Genomic DNA, 25,572 nt, shown 5'->3' on the forward strand with positions numbered 1-25,572 from the left:
TACAATAACAGTCAAAAGTAGGGGTTTGGGAAAAATCGATTCACATAAAAATTGCGATTCTAATCATCCACAATTCGGAATCGATTCATTATTTATTTTTTTATTTTTTTGCAAGTCAAACAATACAAGTAGAAACACTAAACCAAAACAACAACAAATAACAGACAAAGTACAGGACAAAAGCAGTTATACAATTCTTGTAGTCACTGAGTTGAGACTTACTTCTGGAGAAAAGGGGCAGCTATCCAAAGCTTTTATTTAGGCTTATGCAGGTTATTTATTGTACAGTAAGTAAGTTTTTATTTGTTTAGCATAAATAAATGTTATCTTTTGTCTTAATTTTGCCTTTGTGTGATTACATCATTGGAATCAGTTTATTTAAAATTATCTTATACATTATATTTGAATCGAGAATCGATTGAATTGAGAATCTAATAAAAGGAGAGTCGATTTTGAATCGAATTGTGACCCGAAGAATCGGAATCGCATCAAATCGTGAGACACCCAAAGATTCACATTCCTCGTCAAAAGCTCTCCGATGTTAAGCCAATTACATAGTGACGCTCGCACATAAAATACACCAGTTGATCATCTGTTTTCTCACGTTTCCTTGAATTACTTCTAGAAATCATTATTTGTAATTATTTCGTTTAATGCCTTGCCTATTCATGGGGAGTTCAAAGTAACTTAAGCCCAAATCCTCTGGGATAGGCCCCAGGATTTGCTGCAACAATGTTGGAAAAGCACCTATAGAGGACGATATGAGAAAATGTGTAACTTGACTTTGATTGCATTGCGTCTGCAATATATCATTACGGTAAAGAACTTCCAAACCAAATGCTAATTTTTTCAAAAATTTTACACATAGCCTTTAATTGGACAAATGTCACATATTTACATACAAAATACATCTATGCTGTGTAATCTAATATGCCAAAGTGGTCACGGGAGATAACAAAGTTAATGCATCTAGCAGGGTAATCCTCATCTGTCTACATAAACCCTCCGGCTGTTCACGACCTTAAAACCTGCCGAGGTCAGGACCTTCTGAAATGACACAGTCACCCAAAAAGGATTGATGTTAAAGGTCACTGAATGCATCCTAATCAGATTTATTGAAAAAGAACCTCCATTAGGTTTGCATGTTCCAGAAGAAATACACAGAGAAAGACATGAGGCTTGAGGTCCTTTCTGACCTCTTCAAAAACCACAGCACACACTGTTCACTCTTGGTTTTATTCAGTGAACCTTGGAGATCTTTGTCCTTGTTCCCTGGATGTTTCTCAATAGCCCAACACACAGAATTTAACCCTCTGAGGATCAGGCTGAGGTCAGTAGAATAAAGGCAACCCCAGGATTTACAGTTCTCGTCTATAAACCAGTTAATACATTCCCAGAGCAGAAAATTACTTCTTGTGGAGAAATGTATAGAAATGTTTGGCTTTGTATCTTTCAGCCATAGAAAGTAGCTGTCCGTTGACCACTTTAATTTAAATCTGCATTTTTCTGATACAAACATTTATGACTGATCTGATTTTAAGTTTGAAATAAGTCATTGATTAATAAGTCATTGGTTAATCCAGCATGGCTAGATTAGGATCAGCATTAAATTATGATCAGATAAATAAGAATAATCCTGAGGCATTCTACCAAGTACAGTATTAATAGAACATGAAATTCATAGAAAGTTTATACAGAGTATACAAAAATCTATTTGAGGTCCACCTGTCAAGACGGGGAAAAAAAGGTAAAAGTGACAGATATCGCTCAACCTAAAATTGAAGCGATTCTAGGGGCAGAAGGAGAAGCTGTGAAGGTTGAATGTGTTTATGCACAAGAGTAATACGAATAAATGTTTTCATGTGACATTTCTGTACAAATAATGGTTCAAATATATCATAGAAATGTGAATTAACACATTAGGTTATTGAGCACTTACCACAGTGTAGAACTAGTATACATGTACAAAGAAAGAATTCTCCTTCTTTAATCTCTGCATTTCAATATGTTTTCATTTACAATTATGCATACTTGAATACACAATAATGTAAATAACACATCTATGTATCTTAATCTGTACCAGTAATTGTTCAAGCCCTCTTCAATTTAGGCAAAATAATCTGAATAATCTTAAAACCAAACTGGTGAGTGTTTGCCACAAGGTTCTCTCCAGAGCTTGATGCTGACACCCTGTGCTTTTATCTGTCTGAGAAGTTGAGCAAGCCTGTGACATGTTGGAAAATTGACTCAGATCGCAACAGGTTTGGTTGATTTGAAATCGTGGCAGAATGTAACAAAGTGTCAGAAATGTACGATCCGCAACTTTGGCCAGAGGGGACCTACTGTATGTCCACTGCTATTTTGAGGCACGAAAACCCAAAACTGCGAACACTGATAGCGTGGCACTTAGGTCAGCGGGCAATATGCTGCTCCCTGGACCTGTGGTTTCATCTAGCGCCACAGTAGAGCCGCTGTGCACTAGCACGGAACTAATCTGTCTATATTGAACATTAACATTGCATCATATAATGTGCGAGGACTGCGCATGGGTCATACTGAAGCAGACAAATCATGTTGCCTTGTTGTGGATAAACTCTTGAAGACATGTGATCTACTGTGAGTTCAGGAGACTTTTCTATCCAAGCAGGGCTTAGAAAGACATAATTCCCAACATAAAGACTTCTATAGGAACAGGTGAATCTACCACTGACTGCAGCACTAAGTTACTGCGTGGCAGAATATCTGGTGGCGTCAGGGCCAGCTTTAGGTCATTCGGTGCCCTAGGCAAGAGTGAACATACAGTATATACACCTTATGAAAGTCCCAAGAATGAAGACGAATATCTAAATAGGCTGGCCTATGTAGGTGTCATATATCCAGGACAATCCCTCCACTTGTTTTTTCATTGATGGAGACATGAATGCTGATGTGTCAGACTGTAATTCTGTAATTGCCAAACATTCCAATAATGGGTTGATAGTTTCTAGTGAAATGCTCTTGCCAATGGATAGCTACACTTACGTTAGTGAAGCATGGTACGCAACCTCATGGCTAGACCACTGTATCTGCACACAAGATGCACATTAACTCAAGTGAACTTTATTTATACAGCGCAAATTACAACAAAGTCATCTCAGAGCGCTTAACAAAATATATGGTCCATAGTAAGAAAAGAACGAAAGAAAGATCCCAACAAGATCCACATGAGCAAGTATTTAGCGACAGTGGGAAGAAAAAACTTGCTCTTTTTTATGGGACGAAATCTCCAGCGGAACTAGGTTCAGAGGTGGCAGCCATCCACTTCGACTGGTTGGGGTTAGTGGACTGAAGATGCACATGACTTTTTAGAGGCCATCAGGATTAACTAGGAATTTGCAACATCTGACCATGTACCTTTCACTTCATCAATAAATATTGGCAATTTTTTAAAAATCTCCTGACACGTTTCAACTGTCACCTTCAGTTTTTGTCAGAAAGAAGACAAAATAAATCTCGCTGAAACTATTATATGTAAGTCAAGTGATGAAAACTGGCAGTTGCCAGGAGACAAAAATTTCCTGAAAAATCTTGTCTGAATAAATGAAACCTCAACTTAACATATTAATCGTAGCATTTACTTGTTGACACTACATCTCATGTAAAGTCAAAAACATGTATCTTGTGTTTTTAGGCTGTCAAGAAGTCTTGATTAACTTGGAATTTGTGCTCCTTTTTGATACATTTCTGGCACAAAATATTGTTAATTAAATGCAAAACAAAAGGTAGTAACGATGTGTTTGTGTGCTGGTGAACATTATACCATTAAACCAATTGGAGTCATGAGAGCGTGGGTAGAAAGCAGACGACAGCAGAGTTATATAAAAGTCTACAGCCTGTCTTTTTCTTTCTGTTTCAACCACTTCTTCCTGCCCAAGCTAAAACCTCTTGAGGTGTTGTGTTCTCTCCACCCTTATGCACAATTACTTAGTGATGTAGAAGCTGCTCTGTTTGGCATGGGACAGAGGGCTTAGAGCAAGTTGGGGTTGGGATGGGTGTTAACAGTATAGGGTCTCTCCGGTGAGCCCGGTGCATGTGAAGTCCTGAAGGCAGAGGACTTTGTGGCAGTGGATTTATGGAGATCGTTGAATGAGATCATAGGCGTACACCATCAAAGATTGTAAAACGCTGATTATGCAAAGTAACCTTTCTGACTTTATCTGAAGTCAATCTGCCTTCAGCTCTCAGACAGGCAGCTCACCCCCTGTGTGGAAACCAGACACCACACAGACAGATAATCCCTCTGTCTGTCATTTGACGTCAACCCCCTCAACACCACCACCAAATAAGTGCTCATGTCTAATGCATATATATAGAAGCACACCCCCTGATCAGCAGCAGGGCGGTTTGAGGTCACAGCACGCAACTTTTGGGGAGAAATCTGGGATTATTGGTTTAGTAGGACAGTAGACCAGATGTACCCACACACACCGCTAATTCATTGTTGTCCAATTTAAGTACATAAGCACTTTGTGGAGATCTTAGCCAGTAATAGAAACATTTGATCTGTGTAGAATGGAAGCTTTGGCTCAGAGTGCTTTCACTGCCCCCCATTAGTGACGGTCTTGTTAATGTACCTCCCTGAGGCCAGTTCATTCATGTCTAATCTTGTCTTGGTCCATCTAACTGTCCACACAATGAGCCACTTCTACACTGTGTCATTGTCAGGAATTCCCAGGTTCTCTTGAACTGTCAGTGCTTTTTATCAGGAAGACTTTGACCATCTCTTCAACCCAGTACTTTATGTTTCATCAATCTGCCACTTTCCTCAAATCAAATAGTCGTGGTCTCACATGACTCAGAGTGAAATGAAACTCATGCACTTGCTTTTTGATCCCGAGAAGCTACATTCAGTCACTGGCATACAAAGTATCTCTACATGTTGAGCATGTTTTATATCTTTTCTCTTCTAAGCATGATCAGATAAAGAGAAAACAGAAGCAGAAAGAGGGAGATTTACTTAAATTAATCTCCACTGGACGGCCCTGGTAAAGGAGAAGCCATTTCTGGGAGCAAGGAGCCATCTCCTTGGTGAGCGCCATGGTAACGGTCAGCGTAGGCCCCGGCTCTCTGAGCTGTCCTTTTCAGGCTCCCGATCAAAAGTGGCAGGCCCGATTTCTTTTTTGTCAGGAGGCGTCTCCTGCTCTTCACTCACACACATTCTTTCTGCCCTTCTTTTCTTCGCCTGCATTACATGGTGTGGCCTTGTTCATCAGGAGGCTGTGAGAAGACTGTGCAAGGATAGCGTCCGTGGGAAAATGTTGCCAGACAACACAGCGGTATGTCAAAGCACGGCAAGGTTGTCTGTGATTTAAAAAAGGGGGTATTCATTTAATGCCTGTATTTGCTTATTTAGTGGTTCCCCTCTTGTAATTAAAAAGTTCATGTAAAGTTTTACAATCCAAAACATGCCACCACTTCAGCTTTCTTTGTGTAGCTGTATATCTTATGTTCAAGATGGTAAAGCTAAACTAGTGGATCTTCAAACGCTGACAACTCAAGGTTCTTCCTGTGCAGGTTGTTCTGGATGTTCCTCTAATGCTGGGTTCACACTAAACGCGTTTCGGGCGTTAAAATCGTGCCTCACGCCCCTAGTTGGACGCTTGTGCTCATTGAATCAGACGCTCGTCACCAGCTTCGAAGACGCTTTGGACGCGCGTCCAAACACCTTGGGAAGAGAGTGCGTTGAGCACGTTTTGGAGAGGGGCTTCTCTGTTGTCGTTGGTGCTCATACAATGGATGATGGATGGCGATCAGTTACGTTCATAATTCACCCAGTGACTGTGAAGTGGTGGGGAACCTTAGTGTGTTGAGAAGGCGGTGTTTCCAGTTGGATGTATTTTGGTGTGACTCAGTGTGTGCACTGTGATGTTAGAGGGCTATAGAGAAGTGTGGTTGAATGGAGAATAAAGTTTGGAGTTCCTTGCTGAACACGCCGCCTCCGAACCACGTTCATCGGCTCTACATTATTGTGGCTTGGACAACGTTGTCGAAGGGCGCCTCAGCGCCGTTTCTGGATTCACTAGAGCTGCGTTTGGATGAGTCTCTATTCCAGCAGAAGAACGCCTGTCCATCTGTCTTTTTTTTTTCATTATTCTGCATTCGTCATGGTTGGAGAAAGCTCCTGATTGGTTGACGCTCCGCGATATGCCCCAAAAGTTCAACAATCCCAACTCTAGCGTCAGCCGTGTTGGAGGCGCTGGACGAACGTCAAAAGCTTGAAATCTCAAAATGTGTAAAGCTTCAAAACGCACCGCATGGGAGGTGTGGGACCTCTCGACACTCCTAGAAGCGCGTCCACCATATATTGTGTATGTACACCTGACGCTTTTGACGCGTTTGGTGTGAACGTGCCATAACAGCTCAAATAGATAATTACAGTCAATGGTATGGAAGACAAAACCTGCCAAAATTGAAAATGAACTAAATAAATGTGAAAAAAAGGAAAATTAAATGAAAATATACGAAAGTTAAAAAATGCAAAAATAAAAAAATATTATCCAAAAATTAAATATAGATTGATGAATAAAAGTGGAAACAAAAATAAAATACAAGTATTAATTAAATTTTTATTTCATTTTTTTTAATTTATTAATCTATTTCATACATATAAAAAAAAAAAAATTTTATTTGTTTTTTTTTTATTTTTACTTTTATTCATTTTTTAATTGTGGCAGGTTTGGGTCGCAACAAAATATAAATGTAAACGAGGAGGCTGTCCTGAGTGTGTCAGTGTTAAACTGTTGGTTGATTGAAAGATGCATATATGTTGGACTGCAAAGCTTTCCAGGGGGAAGGCCAACCATTGTACTCCAACCTTACTGTAATATGTCAAACAAGTCTTATCAAGTCTGCTTATTGGTTTAAAGTAGCTACATTATTCCCTCACAAAGTCTAATGTGTTTCCTGCATCCTGTGGAAACAGTTCTTTACAATCACTGAGACTAAAACATCAACAAAAGCATCACTGGGTGTGGTGTGAGGATTTATTACACTCACAGAACAGTGATTACAATGACTTTTATCAGGTGCATCTCCACCGGTAGTGGTGCAGCTAAAATGTATCACTTAAATGCTATTAAAAGCCAAGTCCACTTCACAAAACACACACTGAATAATTCAGACATCACTCACTGCTTCTATGGTTGTAAGAAAACATGCAGAACGTGCTGCTCTGGTTGGGTTAACAGGGCCATCTTGTGGATGGTTTAGTAACTGCACATATAATAGCATTTCTTATCAGGACTATGGTTTAGGATAGTTATGGATATTATTTGAAAGCATTCCGGCTAAGCTAGTAAAAATTATTACGTGTAACTTTGACGTCTAAGGTAAAGCCATGAGCGTCTGCAGCCAGCCGAGGTGTCGGGAAACCTTCTGGAAGATGTAACCTTTGGTGCAGTCGGCCTGTGCAGGCCGGCTCACCACCCCAGTGAGGAAGAACACGTCTCTGTACAGAGTGAGCAAAGGGCTGCCAGAGCTCATGGTGCAGTCAGCATTAGCCCTAGGAAGAGTGCAGCCCATCTTATTGGTCATCAGGGTGGAGTGAGTGTCCACACACTGAGGCAGCGACTGGTACGACAGCTGGTTGAGTGTAAGCGGACCTTGGAAAGCGAGTGCGTCTGTGGACTCTTTCCATCCGGTGACCACAGCGGGGAAGTCTCCCGCCATCAGGATGCTCTCGGCAAAGTCTTTTTCTGGGAGACAGGCGGCCACCACGTTGCTCCTGAATCTGATGCGGCCGTTCAGCTCGATCGCAGCCAGGTCGTTTTCAGGACGACCCTCCACATAACGCGGGTGGACGTGAATTAGTTTGGCATAAAGAGTCTGCTCGTTGCTTTCAAACTCTGTGGCGCGCTTTCCTGCCAAGAAGCAGATGTGTTTGTTTATTTATTTCATTCAAGACATTAAAATACATTTATTTCTCCTCCACATTGAAAAAAGAAAAAAAAGAGTCAAACTTATAACATCTCCCTCCTCCATAACAAATCAATTATATTAAACAAAGGCAAACTACAACGCAGTTATACTTCTGTCTCATATTTCTTCAACACAATACATTTCACATTCTTTTTGAACATATTAAATGATCTTGATATTTTGATGTTGTTATTTAGATTGTTCCACCGTCTGTAATCCACCTTTCTTTTGTAACTGTTCTCAATTTGTTTTTTTTTTATTATCTCCATTCCTCGCAAGTCATAATAACTTTCTCTCAATGATTTTTGATTGCCGATTTGTGGGTAAGATTTTTAAATGAGCTTTGTATGTGGTTTTTAAAATGTTGTATTCTACCAAATTTGTATCATTTTTGCTGCATAAATATTGGGTTTGTATGTTCCCTGTATCCACTTCCACTAATAAGTCTCAGCGCTTGTTTCTGTAAAATAAACATTGGATTTGACAGTGGTTTACAGGTAGTGGTCTACAGGCACACTATACAATAAGTCAGACATGAGTGAGCAATACAATATACACAAAGACTTTTGATTCAGTGACAGCTTTACCTTGTGGAAAACAGCCATAATTTTGGATATTTTAACTTTTGTATAATCTATATGCGATTTCCATGATAACTTATTATCTATTATAACACCCAAAAACATAATCTAATTTGTTCTTTGTATTGTAATTCCTCAATATCTGATGCTTTTGGATCAAAAACCATAAATCTATTTTTACCAATATTTAAGGACAACCTGTTAATATCAAACCATTTTTTAAACATCATCATTTCGATCTCTACAATTACCAAGAAATGTTTTTTCGGAGTAAAATAAGGTAGTATCATCTGCAATTAATATACACAAGTAAATATGACACTGACACAAAATCATCCATTCAAATAAGAAAATTATAGGTCCAGGAACTGACCCTTGGGGTACCCCACAACTGATATTACAAACACCAGTTGTAATATCAGACGATGATAAACAGTGAGTGTGGAAACGTCACAGGGAGTTTACTACTATATTCCCAAAGTCACACGTTGGAATAAATCTATAAATATATCTGTGTGTTTCCTCCACTTACCAACAGCAACTTGAAATGACGTGTATTTCTTTGCACACTGAGCTGAAGTCAAAACCAGATTCTCCTTCAGGATGACTCCCCCGCAGTAACCTGGTGACTCGGTACTTTTTAGGAGGGCCTGCAAACAAACCACTACTGTCACTCCGGGCCTGTACTACGAAGCTGGATACATATATCCGGGATATCTCTCCGTTAACGGACTTCACCTGACCAAAAAGCCCCTGTACTACGAAGTAGGATATGAATATGTTCACTTAAATGAGGTGATTTCAGACAGAATACATGCATGCTTCTGTGACAGAGGTGGAGATTGCTGCATCAGACCAATCACATTTGCGGAGAAATGTGTAGAGCAACTTACGTCACAATTGAAGAATAATTCTTTAAGGATATGAAGAATTATAATCCATAATTCAGACCAAAAACACTGTTGCTGCAGAAAAAGCAGGAAGGAAGAAACACAGGCAGGAAAAAGCAGTGAGATGATACATTTCCAAAACGCAGCCATCAGATCTGCACCAACCAGGAGCTATTGACTATGGGCAGATCATTTTCGAAGAGAACTGATTGGTCAGGAGGCGGGACCTTTGTACTCGCTCAGATCTTATTCACTTCATAACCTGGTCCAGACCAGGTTAGGTGTACAGCCTAAGTTACCATGGTGATTTAGCCTGGTAAGACGTTAGCCAGCGACGTAGTACATCACACACGGAACAAATCCTTGAAGTTAGTGCGATGAGAGTAAATCCAGCTTCGTAGTACAGGCCCTTTGTGTCAGTAAGTGTGCACGTGAACCTTCCTACCTGCCAGGGACACTCTGTGCTCGTACAGCTGATTCCTTCATAGTTGCCACGCACGATGGAGTCCTGCCTACCCTGCCACGGGCTCAGAGCGTTCACCTTTCCACACGGGAACTGACCTGAGAGACACGATGGGAAAGATTAGGAGAAGCATCACATTCCATGACTGGAACTTTGACATAAACATGGTAATATCTTTGTTTTGTTTCTTTGAAGATTGTGGAGTGAAGTCTAAAAACAGTTAGTGATGGAATATTTAGACCAGGAAGTGAAAGCTCACCTCTAAGTTACATGTTGTACACACAGAATGAAGTATGACACTTATTTAAAAGCAAGATTTGTTCACCACTATATCTGTAAAAATCAGCCTTTTAATGAGCACTTATAACCAGTTTTTCGGTCTTTCTGACCGTATTTGTGATGCGTTTGTGTATATCCTGGACCATCATAAATAATACAAGTTGTTTTTCCTCACAATAAACAGAGGCAGGAGGCCCTTGACAGAGCCCCACATAGACTTTTATAACTCTGAAAGGAACCAATGGCGTTGATAACTGCTATAAACTCAACGGAGACACTCCTCATCTCCACTGTTCATGATCTATTTGAGCTTCTGCCCTCTGAGAGATGCTACCTGTTTTACTGCTCAAATCCTCTTAATTTTTAATCCTTGTCCTCTAGTATGTTAAGCTCCTTGTTGTCTGAATATTGTGAGATTTATGTGATATCATACACCTGTATTTCTGTGATGGATATGCTTACTGGTCCATTTAAGTGGAATTTAATGACCAAGCTTGACATCTATAGATACTATTTATCAGGATAAACATACATTTAGTAAAGCAGAAAGTAATTTCATGAACAGACCTAGTGCCTCCCAATGGTTAAAACAAATGTTGTATGGCTAATCTTTGGATAAGATAACATACATCTATAAGTCAAAGCAATATATATTTGAAAAGATTTGGGGGCCCTTTATTGACTTTATTAGGATGTTTCTGACGACTTAAGTAATTTTTGAATCTCTTGCAGTCATGTACAATATGTAGATATGTCGACCTCCTAAATTCTAAGATAAGCTATGTTCTTAAAAAGCGTGTGTTTTTTTTTGGTTGTTTTAAAAAAAAAAAAAAATTTAATTTGTTTTCTATATTTGTATAAAACAAGTGATACTGAATTGCTTTATAAGTATAATTGAAATTTGTATCACTTTGGAAAAGCCCATAATAAAACATACTTAGCCTGATTATCTAACTATATGTTTAAAACAACCGGATTCTGACGCGACCAATAGAATCAAAGCACGGTAAATACCAACTGCTTCTGATTTCTTGTCATTTAAAAACCTTTTAGAACAAACAAAAAACTGTATTTTTGTATTATTTCACCTTAATTAATTGTGTGTAAATACAATAATTCACAGCCAACTGTTGTTCAAATAGGAATTGTGTGCTTTTAATTTGAAAGGAGATGTATTGTACTGCATTTATGCAATAAACTGCAGGCTGTTCACACTTCTACCAACAGATGGCAATATTTTTATACCAGATTCTTTTTTTTTTTTTTAATACCAGATTCTTAAGACTTTATAGGCATTGGACTTCTTTTTTTAAAAAAAAAATTAAATAACCTCTACCAAGGAGGTAATATTTTCACTGCCGTTTATTCATTATTATATATTATTATATATATCACTTCAAAAGTACTTAACAGCTTTTAACAAGGTCTAACCAAAGACAGACCTTAAAGCAGAACTAAGTAACTTTTTCACCTTAATAAATCCTTCTTATAGTCCCTGTGAGGGTAATACAAGTTTTTATGGGGTGATTGGGGTTTTTTCCCCACCCCCTGCTGTCTCTGGCCAGAAAACGGCACTTGCAACTTTCCTGCCTCCGACCCTGTGGCAAGACGTACTGCTTTACCGCAGCCTAATACAAACTAATGCTAGATTTTGTCTACAAATTCACTTTTCTCAAACTTATATCATGTTAGAGCAAGCAAAAAAAAAAAAGGCAGAGAAGACCTTTGTCCGAGGAATGGAGCGACTCCATGTAGTGACAGCTCAGCAGCAACACACAGCAAACACAAGGTCGTCGTAGTGTGTGTGGTTGCGCAACAGGCATGCACACACTCGCAACCCAGCGCTCCATCAGGCAGCACACACACAAATATCCATCCATCTTTCTACCTATCCATCCATCCATCTATTTTCAGAGCCACTTTGTCAGCACACAAACAAACACATCACACACATTTCCACACTCCCTTCCATATTACTCACACATCATTCATTTATTTTACTTGTCTCTCTTCTTCACACTGTTCACATGGTCACATGGGACTATATGTGTGAAAGCACCCTTTGTGTCACTGTTGTATTAGGATTTTTCAGTGATCGGTTGCTACCGTCTTGGGAAAGCAAAGGTGCGCATGTAGCTGTGGGGTGGGGCAGGTGGCGGGGGGTGTGGAGGGTTTATGACAGTGACATAACCAAAAGGGACCTTTAGAGGGAGAGCTAAGCGCAAGTTACTTAGTTCTGCTTTAAGCCATGGAAGTTTTCATAACATTTTTGCAAGGATCAAAAGGGAGGGAATTTCAGAGCATTAAAAGTGTTATTCCTATTTTCTCTGTAACAGGCGTACCTGCAGGAACACACTTGTCCTTTTCTGTCGGGCTTAGTTTCCACCCTCGCGCACAAGAACACTTATAAGACACGTAGTCTGGTTTGCAGAACTGGGAGCAGCCTTTGTTCTTCTCCAATGTGCACAGAGTCTGGTCTGCATCACAGAAAAAAAGTTGATGACCTCGCACATGAGGAGAAAAGTAAAAGCGGCATCTGTCTCTGACCTGTTTCACAGTGAACGCCTGTAAAACCCGACTTGCAGACACAGTCGTAGCCTCCCACGCTGTCGGAACACATGGCTCCATTCTTACAGGGTTTCTCAGCGCACTGATCTCCATCTGAACACAGAAAGACACAGTCGGAGAAGGAAAGCAATGCATGGGAAAATAATGCAGCACTTACCAATGTAGACTGACCAGAAGATGTCCTGGGTAAAAGAACACGTGCAATAAAGAAACACTCTTAAACGTGTCAATAAAAATGAGTTCAGCTAAAGTTAGCTCACCGTGCGGTACGAGTCCTGAAAGAACCTTCTGGCTTCATCGTATGTGCACACCTTCTCCATGCAGGCCTGCTCCAGGGTGGAGGCCTTTTCACCACCGATGTTTCTCTTCTGACGGATCAAAGAGCTCGCCTCCTGCTTATCCACAAACACTGAGGGCACAGTTCAACGTTACACTCGTCTGTGCAACAGCAACAGATTGTGAAACTGTTGACGATCAAACTTTGCTTTAACAAGGTTTTGTTGCCACGAAATTGAAATGAATTATATCCGGTCTTAAAAAACTGTGAGTTGTGAATTTCTAATTGAATACAAGAGTGATTGATACGTGGAGTTGGAGGCAGTGGTCAAAAGTTTTCATTACAGTTTTAAAACCGTGTTAAAATTTTATTGAGATTTTTTTTTTAAAAAATATATACATAAGTGGTTTTCTGCTGATTTGATTCTAACATATTACTTTTCAGTTTTCAGTGAAATGGTACCAAACTTTTGAGACTTTAGGTTGGTTCTTCTTTTGTTGCGCAATTCTTCTTCACAAGGCTCAGCAGTTCATTTATGGTACTGCAGCAAAAATGAAGCAGAAAGCGGCTGCCGTCCTGATTTTATCAGTAATTTACAACATTAAATGACGCTTCGACACAAATTTTTGTCGTCAACCTTATCAATTACGTTACTAATATTTTTGCATTATTGTATATGTTACACATCCCGAGACGGTCAATATATTTCATTCTATTTTTCTTTTGCCATCATTTTCCCATCCACACTGTGGAACTTGTGATGATGTCTGTTCTCTCAGAGTCAACAGCTCAATGTTGACAGGTAGTCACGGTAATCCTGAGTTTACCATGTTAGCTGAGCGTGTTAGCTGAGCTTGAGCTGCTTGGCGGATGTCTACGCTCTCCGAGTGCTTTTCTAGTTATTATTATAATTATTATCATTATTATTGTATTTATTTTTCAAAAAGCTTAATTCGGTTGAACAGACAGCACAACTGTCTTTGTTTCTCTACTCCCAAGCCTTTCACAATAAGAGCTTTGGATATATGCTATATGATTGTCTAGTTTTTGAAACACTTGAATTTATTAAAACAAAAAAACAATACCTACTCACTGAAGTATTTTGGAAAGAACCTAAAGTTTTGCCATAGTAGCGCCTACAGGAATAAGGTAAAAATATGTATTTATGAGCCACTTCTACATCGAGGTTTCTTCTCTTTTTGCTCATAAATGTGTATGAACATAATGACATGTGGGGTAGCCTTCTTTAGCTCTGAGCCCGTCCCTCTCACCTGTATGTGGGCTCTGAAAGGCGGCCATGGCTGAGGCCATCAGACTCAGCACAGCAGCAGATGCTATCAGTGGCCTCATCGTAACGGTGGATGTGTTGAACAGTCAAACCCGTAGGTGCTCCTAAAGACACAAAAACTACATATTAAAAATAATAAATACCCAGACAACAAGCTTTAAAGTGAAGTATTACAGTATATACTTCACTATATTCTGTGAGAATATTCTTGGAAAAGCATGTGTTGATGTTAAATTAATGTTGGGATACAAGCTATATTATAACATTTGGACTGGAAAGAAGACGTCATCTTTTCTGATCTGAGCATGTTTTTTTTTTTTTTTTTTAAATTAACAATTTTTAACCAGTTCACTAAACTGAAGCAGGTCAGTGATCTACAGACAGTTTGGTTGTGTTTTCATATAAAACGGTAATAATGCGCTATATGCTTTAGGAGCTATATTTGTGTTTTTAAGGTATTTTCAATCAAAAAAAAACCTTTTCAAAGTAAGGAAAAAAAAGTTTTGAAATGACGCTCAAAAAAATGCCATTTGAACACTTTTGGTAACACTTTACTTGGACTTTTATACACAAGGCTGACCATTACGTTGTCATTATCTGTCGTTAGCATTAGTAAGGTGTCATTCACTAACTTATGACACCTTTTTGTGTGTGCGGCTGCTATAACAGCATCACTTTAACTTGCTGCTAATGCAGGTGCTACCTACATACTAGGGATGTCCCGATGAAACCTTTTCACTTCCGATACGATACCGATATTGCAGCCTTGCCTATCGGTTCGATACCGATATCAATCCGATACAATATCAGCACGAATCATACATACTTTTATTGCTTATTTTGTAGTGTGGAATGTTAGAAAAGGCTTGATCAAGTGATGTTGCTCAGACAGAGAACAATAGTCAGCAACAGTAGGTATGAGAAAAACTGACCCATTTACTAATAACCAATTGGTTACGTATATTTTAACCTTCAGTATAATATTTGCAGTATTCTACAATTGAATAAAAACTTTGTTGGAGGTTGAACCACAGTCACCTGTGGAGAGAAGTGCTGGAGCGGAAAATTTTATCGGTGATTTCAGATGCAGTCCGATAAAATCCGATATCCAATATCAATATCGGATCAGGACACCACTACCACATAGTATATATAGCATCATCATTCATCTACATTTGGGTGAAATAGCAAAGAATGTTGGAGTTGCTACACCAATGATGCTCATATTATCTGGGCTACTACTTTCACCAAAGTGACTCCTGCCATATACATACAGTGTATACATGTGCAGTTTGTTTATTTACACAAAACCACCAGTCATCTCCATGTCCATCATCATCCTGTATCTGTTAGACATCAGAAGGCAGTTGTTATTGTGTCATTAATTACAGTCGATTGTTTGCTTCGTATCGCATCTGTAAAGCAGAGATGGAGATAAATCGTGCTGCTACAATGTAGCTCCTCCTAAGCCTGTATAAATAAACAACTTGTTTACATGATTAGACAAAGATGCGCCGCTGAGTGACGTCACACACACACAAAGAGCAGTAATGGCGGTGATTATCGTTACCTTCCTCCTCGGTATAACCTGGAGAATACCCGTTAGTCCCTCAGTTCGGGCCTGTGGATCCAAACGTCGGACTGCTGGGTTTATCCGAGCCTGAACACCGATGACCACCACCCACTGATGACTCTACTCAGTGTAATGACATACATGCACCGCTGAGAGGCGCTGTAACCCAGCACATCTACTGTTCTCTGGCAGAACTACATGGGTCTGTTGTGGGGTGCCAAGTTGGACAGCTTCCCGTATTTAGACGGTTTTGACTTTCTTATTTTTTGGCAGTCAAAAACCGACAAAGAGAACCTGCTACTAGGTATGTTAAAAACTCATGTTTATTGTATTACTCATAAACAACACATGTGCAACAAAAACACATTTGAAGTACTTTTTTTGATTGATTTTATACAGAAGCAGTCATGTTCGGCCGGATGTGACGTCAAGTCATTGATTCCTGTGCAGTGTTTAAATGAGGTCCCACCTGATTTGTTTCCTCTTTATTTAGGTTTCTGTAGTGCGTGTCAGAACCCAATCCTTTCACTGATCTGGCCCGTGCGTGTTTGGACTTGATATTGTGAGCTTTTTTTTTTTTTATTACTCCTGACTGTTTTACAAAGACTTTTATAGAAGGTTATCTGAAAACCTCTACTAATATTTATGATCCTATGATAGCGCTTTTAATTAAAAAATCACTACAGGTACACTTTAAGGTGAGTAAACAACTCTTGTAATTTAAAAAGGTAAAATCCATGGTCATTTTCTGTGTTGTTGCTGTTGTTGTTTTAGTAGTTTAAGTAGTAGCAGAGGTGGGAACAAGTATCTGTTTCTCAACTAAGTCTCAAGTCATGTAACTAAAGTCCTGAGTCAAGACAAGTCAAAAGTCCCACTTTTTGTCATATTTGTTTTTTTTTCTTCATTTTAACATATTTAACACGGCAAATTCCACCTTTAAAAATACATATACGAAAAAAAATAAACATTTTAGAGTATTTACCTAGGGTTAAGGATAGGGTTAGGGCAAAAATAAAAGTTAGCGAGGTAGCAAAAAATAAATATGAGGTAAAATAAAACCGTTGGAACTTGAAGTCACGTGGTGCACCGATCATGTCACATAAACTGGCCAATGAGGGGCGCTGCGTATGAATAGATCGGCAGTCTATTGATACGTTTCCGTATCAATCGCCACAGCCATTTTAAAATGTACACTGTTCCTCTGTTAACCAAACAAATAATAATCACACTGTGAAGTAGAATGAGGTATAATTTTTCCAAATCAATAACTAATCAAGGTATATTCTTTAAACCCAAAGGATGTCACTCTTGGAATCATTTTCTCTGCTAGTGCGCGCACGTCCCAGCCCAGTCTTCAGCTGCTTCCTGATTGGATATCAGTTTGTTTCAAGGTGGATCTGTCAATCAAAGTCTTGTTTGCCTTTGGATGGTAGAGATGGTAAAAAAAATTGATTTCATTGAAATTTTCCAAAATCGATTCATAGGTGCTGAAATTGATTTTTTTTTTTACTCTGCAGGTTGTCTCGTTCTATAGTCTGACAATAGCAGCATTGACTACTGTGCCTGCTCAACGCAAGACTGCATTCAGTGCAAACATGGCAGATGCAGACGAAGCTCCGTTGAGTAAGCCGCCTCAACTTAAGTTGGAAGACTGAATTTAATTTGAATCATGATTAATCGACTCAAACCTTATTAATCAGAATTAAATCAATTCAGGAAATAGGCCATGATACCCAGCTCTAGTAGTAATAGTAGTAGTAGTAGTAGTAGCAGATAGATAGAAATTGTACAAACACAGTTATTGTAAATTAAAAGACCTATCAAAAATGTAAGAATATAATTCATTTTAATTTAACAATCAGCTGACATGCTATATGCTCACTTGTCAAGAGAAAAAGTAATAAACCCATCTCAAAATCAAACCTCTAGTAATCAAAGAAATGTATATGCATTTAAAAAGCAAGTGTTCGCTTTCTGCCTGTTAAACACTTTCAGTGTTTATTGAGCTTTTGAATGCCCCTTATCAATGCAGTGAGATCAGAGTAGGGAGCATGCACACAAGAACAAACAACACAGAATGCAATTTGAAGTGATCAATAACATCACCACAGCAAACAAACACACTTTAGTTCACACGACTAAAGAGCTGAGTGGGGCTCTGTACAAAGCAGCTAATGCATGCAGCTGAAAATTAAAGTGAGCGCCGATTATTGGTGGAGATTAGAAGAACTGCAGAAAGAAAGAAGCAAAGTCCTTCTTCCTTGACCTTGTTATAATGTTAGTGTTTGGGAGAGCAATGTAATTTACATAGAATGCCATTTGGCTTTAGTCTCAGCTGCACTCACGATAAATGTCTCATTTTCCCAAGTCCAATATCAGAATTTATACGAGTCTGCTCTGACCAGCTGGTCTCTGATGTGGGATGACAGGCAGGGTCTGGACATGTCCAGAGAGATCCATCTCTGGGAAAAGTGTGTTAGTGGGAGAACAGGTCTGAGCAAGCATCCATGTGAATGTGTAAATTAAAGTGCTGTAAAAAAAAAAATCCCTGGTGTTTTTTATCCAAAGTTCAGAGCAAAGTAGTTGTTGGGTGCCTGCATGTGTTGCACAGACTCATATATACACCACATTAATACTTCCTATGACTGAACTATTCATACGTGGACAAAGTACTGATCTTCATTACTTCAGTAAAAATACAGACACTCAAAAACAATTCCAATACAAGTAAAAGTAACTTAGTTCAATTATTATTTAAATGAGCATAGGGCAGGATTTGTGGGAAAAATGAATTTGAAGTCTTTTAATGCTAATGGGTGATGACTGAGCGTTGAAAACCAAAGAGAATGAGCACACACACATTTCTCCCTATTGCCTTGAACAGATTGTGAGATACATTTTGTACTGCTGTTCCGGGTCCAATTTCCAACACCCGGAAATAAAAAAGAATCAGAAGAAGACTGATTTGGAGACTGAAAGAAGACAAGCGCGGTGGACTAAACTACTGTTTGGTTCCACAGATGTATGCAGAGGCATGTGCACAGGTCTTGCAGTAATCTACGTCCGACCCAACAGGAAAAAACTCTTTTTTTTTTCTCAAAGAAATGACATATGTTTGTTTGTTTTAGTGGTAAACACCGATTTCACTAACAAACAACTGATAATGTCAACATCAGATCAGCACAGGGGTAACCAGCGAACGTCAAACACAAACAGGGATGCAGTGCACACCAGAGACCCATTGGATCTATTTACATAATCCATGTGTCAAAGATGAGCATAATTCATGTTATTGTGCAGGAAAAGGAATGTTTCAGTGGTGTATTCCTTTATTAATTGTCCTCCTCTGCTCCATTCTCCCTCCAACGTGGATCCTGCTGTCACTGCTTCAGTTGAAGCTGCATTCTTCAGGGCTGTAGCTGCTGCAGCAGGAAAGGAAGAACGCTGCATTCAAACGACACTATGTGACCGAATCCGAACACCAGTAATAAATATCTGTCCGAACCCAACCCGTTTGGTGCCGTCGGGTCCTGTCAGGGTTCGGTCGGGTATCCATCCTCTATCCACATTATCAGCCCCGCGGCGGCTTGGTTGATGGCTGCAGATACACTAACCACCGTGATGTCACTATGAGTCTGATTTCTAGATCATGCCTTATTAGAAACCCCGCCACAGGCCCACAGGACTCAGCATCCAGACCTCAAATTAAATGCGTTCGTTCTCTCCACATTGGATAAGCTTCTCTTAGGTTTACATGCGATTTATCCCCTCTGTTACCAGTACGTGGGGCGGACTTTCGCCCTGCCCTCCACAGAGTCCGTTCCTGCTGAGTATGTTTGAGACTTTGGACTGTTGCTTCACCACGTTGGTCTTCCTTTTCCTGCTTGCTTTGCCGTCTAACTGTTGTGCCTCCTGGATTTCTAAACTTCAAACACAGAGCCAAAAGAAGATGTAAATTTTAACTGTTCTATCAGAACACTTTGAATTACAATATGCTCAAAGATGATTATGGATTTTTGACCAAGTGAAGCCAAATATACTTACTTACATACTGCGGCTTTCAGTCAGGTATTACTGATTTAATTGAATTAGAAATAGTTGTAGTTTGTAATGTTGGAGAGTTTGCAAGATTTTAAAGAGGCCCCTCCTCCAAGCTCCTCCCTCTCCCCTCAGTGCTCCATACAAAGCCTCACCCTCACATTCTGGACATCAACCAAATTACTTCACATGTAAGTAAACCGTATTTTTATTGTCACGGGGAGGGACCAAGGGGCGTGTGGGCAAGACTAGACATATGAAGGCATCTGATTGGTTCTTCCCAATCGGACCGAATAGCAGGGATTGGTCAAAGTTTTTACAGGCACGCGGCTGGATTAGAGGTCTAATTCTTTTCATTCCTTTTTCTGAATACATAATGTACTGACTACTCTGGGGATGGAAGGACCATTTCACCCAGTAAAACAGTGTTTCTACACAGATTAGCAACTATAGCTTTAAGTAATAAAAATAATTAAAAATCTCAAACGTAATTTTCATCATCAGTAAGTGCATTTAAGAATTGACTTATGGACAATTTGTTACATTTATTTATACAACAATGCAACACATACTCAATAGCAGGGGTGAAAGTAATGGATTAGAAGTACTCACATTACTGTTATTTAATTTGCTTTTATGGGTACTTCTATTTATAAACCAGTCATTTTACTTGCACTTAAGTACATTTTAAAAGAAGTAAAGTAATTTACATTTTGACGCCCAACCAATACTGAGCAAATTATTATTTTTTGCTTTAAAATGATCAACGGACATTGTGAAACTACAAAAAATGAAATGACCAGACAACAAGGCATCACATCATAGCCGACTAACCAGATTAAACATAATGCACGGCACCAAAACAGCATTGAATGGAGGTTATTTTCTCAGAAGACGAACAAGCCACTGCTGCTAATATGAATCAAAACCATACACGGTATAGGAGACAGTCCAGAGAAAACACTACGAGAGAGAGGGACTGATGATGATGCAAATCCCTGGCCGCATCTTTCTGACATATTTACATTTAAACATAGGCCAAAGGCGACAGTATCATAATGCAATGTAAACTTCGTCTACCTTTTTAAGTTTATACATGAGATGTTTACTGTATGCAAAGGAACCGTATCAAGATTTATTACAAAAATAAACATGGTGGGTGAAAGTTACTAGTAACTTTTACTTTGAGTACTATTTAATTGTGCTACTTGCACTTGAGTATTTTACATATGACTGACTTGTACTTGTACTTGAGTACAATTTCAATCAAGTAACAGTGCTTCTACTTGAGTAGGTTATATCAGTACTCTTTACACCTCTGCCCAATAGTAACACAACTGATTAACACAATGTGATGTTTAATTACCTATCATAACATTTAGGTTTGTGTTAGGAAACATAAACCTAAAGCACAAAGTCAATCATTGTCAATGTGAGTGATGAAGTTCCCCAGAGGAGTAAAAAGTCAAATTTTCTCTCAAATGTAATAGAGTAAAAATAAGACGTATCCTTCCAAAATACTACTCAACTAGAGTACAGATACTCAAACATTGTACTTGAATACAATACTGTAAATGTACTTTGATACTGTCCATCACTGAGCATATGTATGCTGACCTGTTAACAGCTGCAAATAATCGCTCACAAATTTTTCTTCCATCTCTTTCTCTCTCTCTCTCTCTTTCTCTCCATTATGTTTTATTCATCACTCCCTTGCCTGTTGGAAGTCTCTAATCTCACCCACTCTTTCTCTCTCCTAGTCTTGTTCCCCTTTCTTTCCAGGGGTCTCATTATTTTTTTGAGTGCCTACCTTAAATTGGAGGGTTGCAGGAGTGAAAGAGCAGCAGAGCACTCGCGTGCAACCTTGTTGACCCTGTACTCTTTAAACCCAGGGTCTAGTCCAACAAGCACACTAAGCAAACACCCCGGGCTTCGCAGACAGCATCTATAATTAATGTCACCTGATATTTGACAAATGTGTAATGCGTTTATCAGGCTGAAATCGAAATGCCTTCCACTGTACATCTTCAGGGTCTCCATTATTCACTGTGAACTGTGAATTTCAATCATGCTTTTTTAATTAATGTTTTCGTTGGAGCTCCTCTAAACCTTGTGCTCCTCATCAGACTGACACGTCTCAATAATTGACCAGATATAATGCAGCAAATGTTTGCACAAATTCATTCTACACACACACAAACTCCGAAGCAACGTGCTGTCATAGTTTAAAAACAAGAAATAATATTTATTCTTGAGAAATTTTCATATTGTAGAAATTTCAAATATGTCCCAACCCCATAGAATTCATGGATGGATGTAAAACTCTTAGAATGCACCTGCAAATCTGTATTTCAAGGGACTTTCTTGTCCTCCAGTATGTAGAGGCCGTTGTTTGTCATGCATTTTATTTTTCGGTTAATGAATGAAAGCTAATTATGATATTTGACATCCTTTTATGGAATTATTGTGACCATATATATTTATTTATTCAAATGATTAAACCTTTTCAAACATTCTTCAGATTATTTTTAAATATCAACATCACCGAGAATTTATTACAACAGGATTGTGTCGGAAAACCAAATGGTTTCGCTTTTCTGGATCTTTTGCTTTTTACAGAATGTTTTATGCTACTATAGAAATTTCAAATATTTCCCAACCCCTTAGGATTCATGGATGGATGTAAAACTCTTATAATGCAACTTAAAATCTGCATTTCAAAGGACTTTGTAGTAGGGCTGAACGATTTTGGAAAATAATCTAATTGCTATTTTGTTCCTCAATATTGCGAATGCAATTTAATATGCAATTATTTTCTCAAGGGCCTCTTGTCATGTATTTTTCAATGAACACAAGCAATAAATCACTCTGTTTCTTAATAAACAATTTCAGATTTATTTAAACTTTAAATAAATAGAAAATGTAAAATTTAAAGCACAGATTGCAACAATAAAGCAAACAAATCTGTGGCTTTACCTCTTCAACACATCTAACTTCACGTTTTTTTTCATGAAACATGTAAACATGTGGACTGCACATCTTAAACACTCTCTGAACTTAACAGGACAGTACAAGACAGGACAAGAAAAAAAAGCAGCCTCTGCAATTAGAAAATGGCTTTTTATGATATCGCGATAATATCGCAAATGCAATTAATCGTTCAGTCCTACTTTGTAGTAGCAATGATAACACGACAATGATGATAATAGCTGTTGTATGTTGCTGCAGAAGTATAAATACCACAAAAATACAAAATCACATTTGGTCTTGTATGCTCGAGTGTTTCTTCATCCGCGGGAGGAAACCTGACACTGAGATACCCAGAGGATGTATGTAATGATGATGTAATACTTAATAAGACGCACACTCTCATAAACTTGCTGTACCTCTGACCTCATCAACATAAATCACCACAGGAAGTAATGAGGCCAGGTGAAGGTAGAGCCACCTGAAAATACATAACAACTATCCATCTCCTTGCTTTGGTTTTCAACAATAATGCCACACTGCTATAATTGATCACACATTCAAATATCCTCACACTCATGTTTTCTGTTGAATCCACTAGCAGCCGATACATAAGGCACACCTACACCCAAGGTTGGGGTCAATTACATTTTTATATTAAAATTATGCTTCAATTATTTAATTACAACACTTCTACTGACTGGAATTTTTTCCAATTATAATTAAAATTACAATTATTATTTTCCCCTGAAAGTCATTTACAATTGTGTTTTCAATTTATCAAAGTTCAAATACAATTAATCACAATTCCTGACCCTTTAATAAATAAGTCCATAAAACTTAACCTTCCTCTTGTGTTAGCTTTCTGTTAGCATCTCTAATGATAACGGGTTAGATTTGACCCATGTCTTAAATCAGCTGTAAAATACACTAAAAAATATTATCATCTAATTTGTTTCTGATCTTTTGGTTAGCTTGTTAGGCTTCTTAATCAATGAAAATATTGGTATTCATATTTTTGGTGTGGGCGTCTGAGCCCTTTTTCTATCAGTACACCCCTGGATTCCAACTTTTTCTTGAAATGGTAAAATGATCTTTAACAGAACTGACAGGTAAACGTGATAATAAAAATGTTTAAATAATGGTTTTTTTACATAGGCCTCTGTGTACGCCACAGAACTATAACAATGTTCCATAGTTTTGCATTTAATTTGTAAATGACAGTTTTTTTTAATCAAATATTCTTGACAATTACAATTACAAAGTCAATTATCTGAACTCAATTGCAATTCAATTACGATTACAACAGCAACAGATTTCAATAATTTACACGATTACAATTATAATTAACACCAGCCCTGCCAATACCTTTAACAGCAACAATCTTTTCTACTGGAATTGAATTTCTATAACAAGGACCAAAGATGGTTGAAAGCAGGCTGGCGCTGTGGGCGCTGTGCAGTGCACGACTACATGAATGACTCTTGAAGAATCACCTTCCTCATCGCCACATTTCTACGTGATCAATTCACGTCATCGGGTCATATTTTATTTAACATCTAATCGTAGAGCTCCCCTGCCTGCGTCCCTCGTGTGTTCAAGTGTATGAGAAAAGAATCGGTTGCACGTGCACGGCTCCTTTCTCCTGCTGATGGCTCCCTTCACACCTTTATTCTCCGTCTTTGTCTGACTCAAGCACTTTCAGCACAAGCAGGTCAACCAGCAGCAGATGTAATCAGGTTTTCCTTTCATACTGTGCTTGGTTTCCGTGCAGAACTGGTTCAAAAGTGAAGAAATCAAGCATCAAACAGGTAGAACGATGGTACATAGTGATCCCATGCTAGCCTTGTCATCACTTCACTGACCCATTTTCCTCCACGTGAACCTCATTAATGTCTACATGTCTTTAATCTAGCCCTCAGGTCCTCTTCAAAGGCCTGCCCACTACCTTATAAATTACATCCAGTACTTCCCTCTGATGGGGGGCATGTGCTCAGTGTGGCTGTGTTTACCTCATGGCGTGGAGAATGTATGCCTGTATTGTGCTGAGAAGGCACACAGTGAGTAGATGTGAAATGAGCGTGGTGTCTTTGTTAGGTAGGGCTACACATAAAGACAAACTCACATGCATTTCTGTTCTCCTAGGATTTAGAAATGGTATTTTATTTCTGAGAGAATCCTTGAACGATAAGAGAAGCATGCATATCTGGTACAGAAACACCTAAAGCTCTCAAACCGTTGATGTTGTCAGGCTAACCAACAGCAGCTGTATCCTAAACTGCTCGATGTGGTTTTTGTCATGCATTTTATTTTATTTTTGTCACACAAATTCTACATTCTAGGTTGAGTAAAAAGTTGAAATTAAGTGAAAAGATTAATCAGTGAAAGCTAAATAAGGTATTTCACCACCTTTTGTGTTATGGAATCATTGTGACCATTTTTAACCATATATATGTGTGTGTATATATATATATAATTACACCTTTTCAAACATTCATCAGATCGTTTTTAAATACAGGATTGTGTCATGAAACCAAATTATTTAATTATTCTGGATTTTTTTCTTTTTATAGGATTTTGAATCAGGAAAAAAAAATTATTTTCTCAACTTTTTATATTTTTCATTGGTATTTCTAGACATTTTGTCCATGAAAACCATCCAAATAAGGACCATTATTTTGTTCTTCTTCCT

At 38.6% G+C, this 25,572-nt stretch overlaps 1 protein-coding gene across 1 annotated transcript; it reads right to left on the minus strand.

Moving 5' to 3' along the window:
* Nucleotides 1–7,000: 7,000 nt before the first annotated feature.
* On the minus strand, nt 7,001–16,028 carry proza (protein Z, vitamin K-dependent plasma glycoprotein a). Its single transcript, XM_028456290.1, has 9 exons — nt 15,873–16,028; nt 14,286–14,406; nt 12,998–13,146; nt 12,895–12,919; nt 12,717–12,830; nt 12,512–12,646; nt 9,873–9,988; nt 9,070–9,187; nt 7,001–7,898 (listed from the first exon to the last, which is right to left on the minus strand). The coding sequence occupies exons 2-9, from the start codon at nt 14,362–14,364 to the stop codon at nt 7,363–7,365; spliced, it is 1,272 nt and encodes a 423-aa protein (XP_028312091.1). The 5' UTR covers nt 14,365–14,406; nt 15,873–16,028; the 3' UTR covers nt 7,001–7,362.
* Between the last annotated feature and the right edge of the window lie 9,544 nt (nt 16,029–25,572).

The sequence above is a fragment of the Gouania willdenowi genome, chromosome 8 (assembly GCF_900634775.1).
Source record: "Gouania willdenowi chromosome 8, fGouWil2.1, whole genome shotgun sequence".
Lineage (NCBI taxonomy): Eukaryota > Metazoa > Chordata > Actinopteri > Blenniiformes > Gobiesocidae > Gouania > Gouania willdenowi.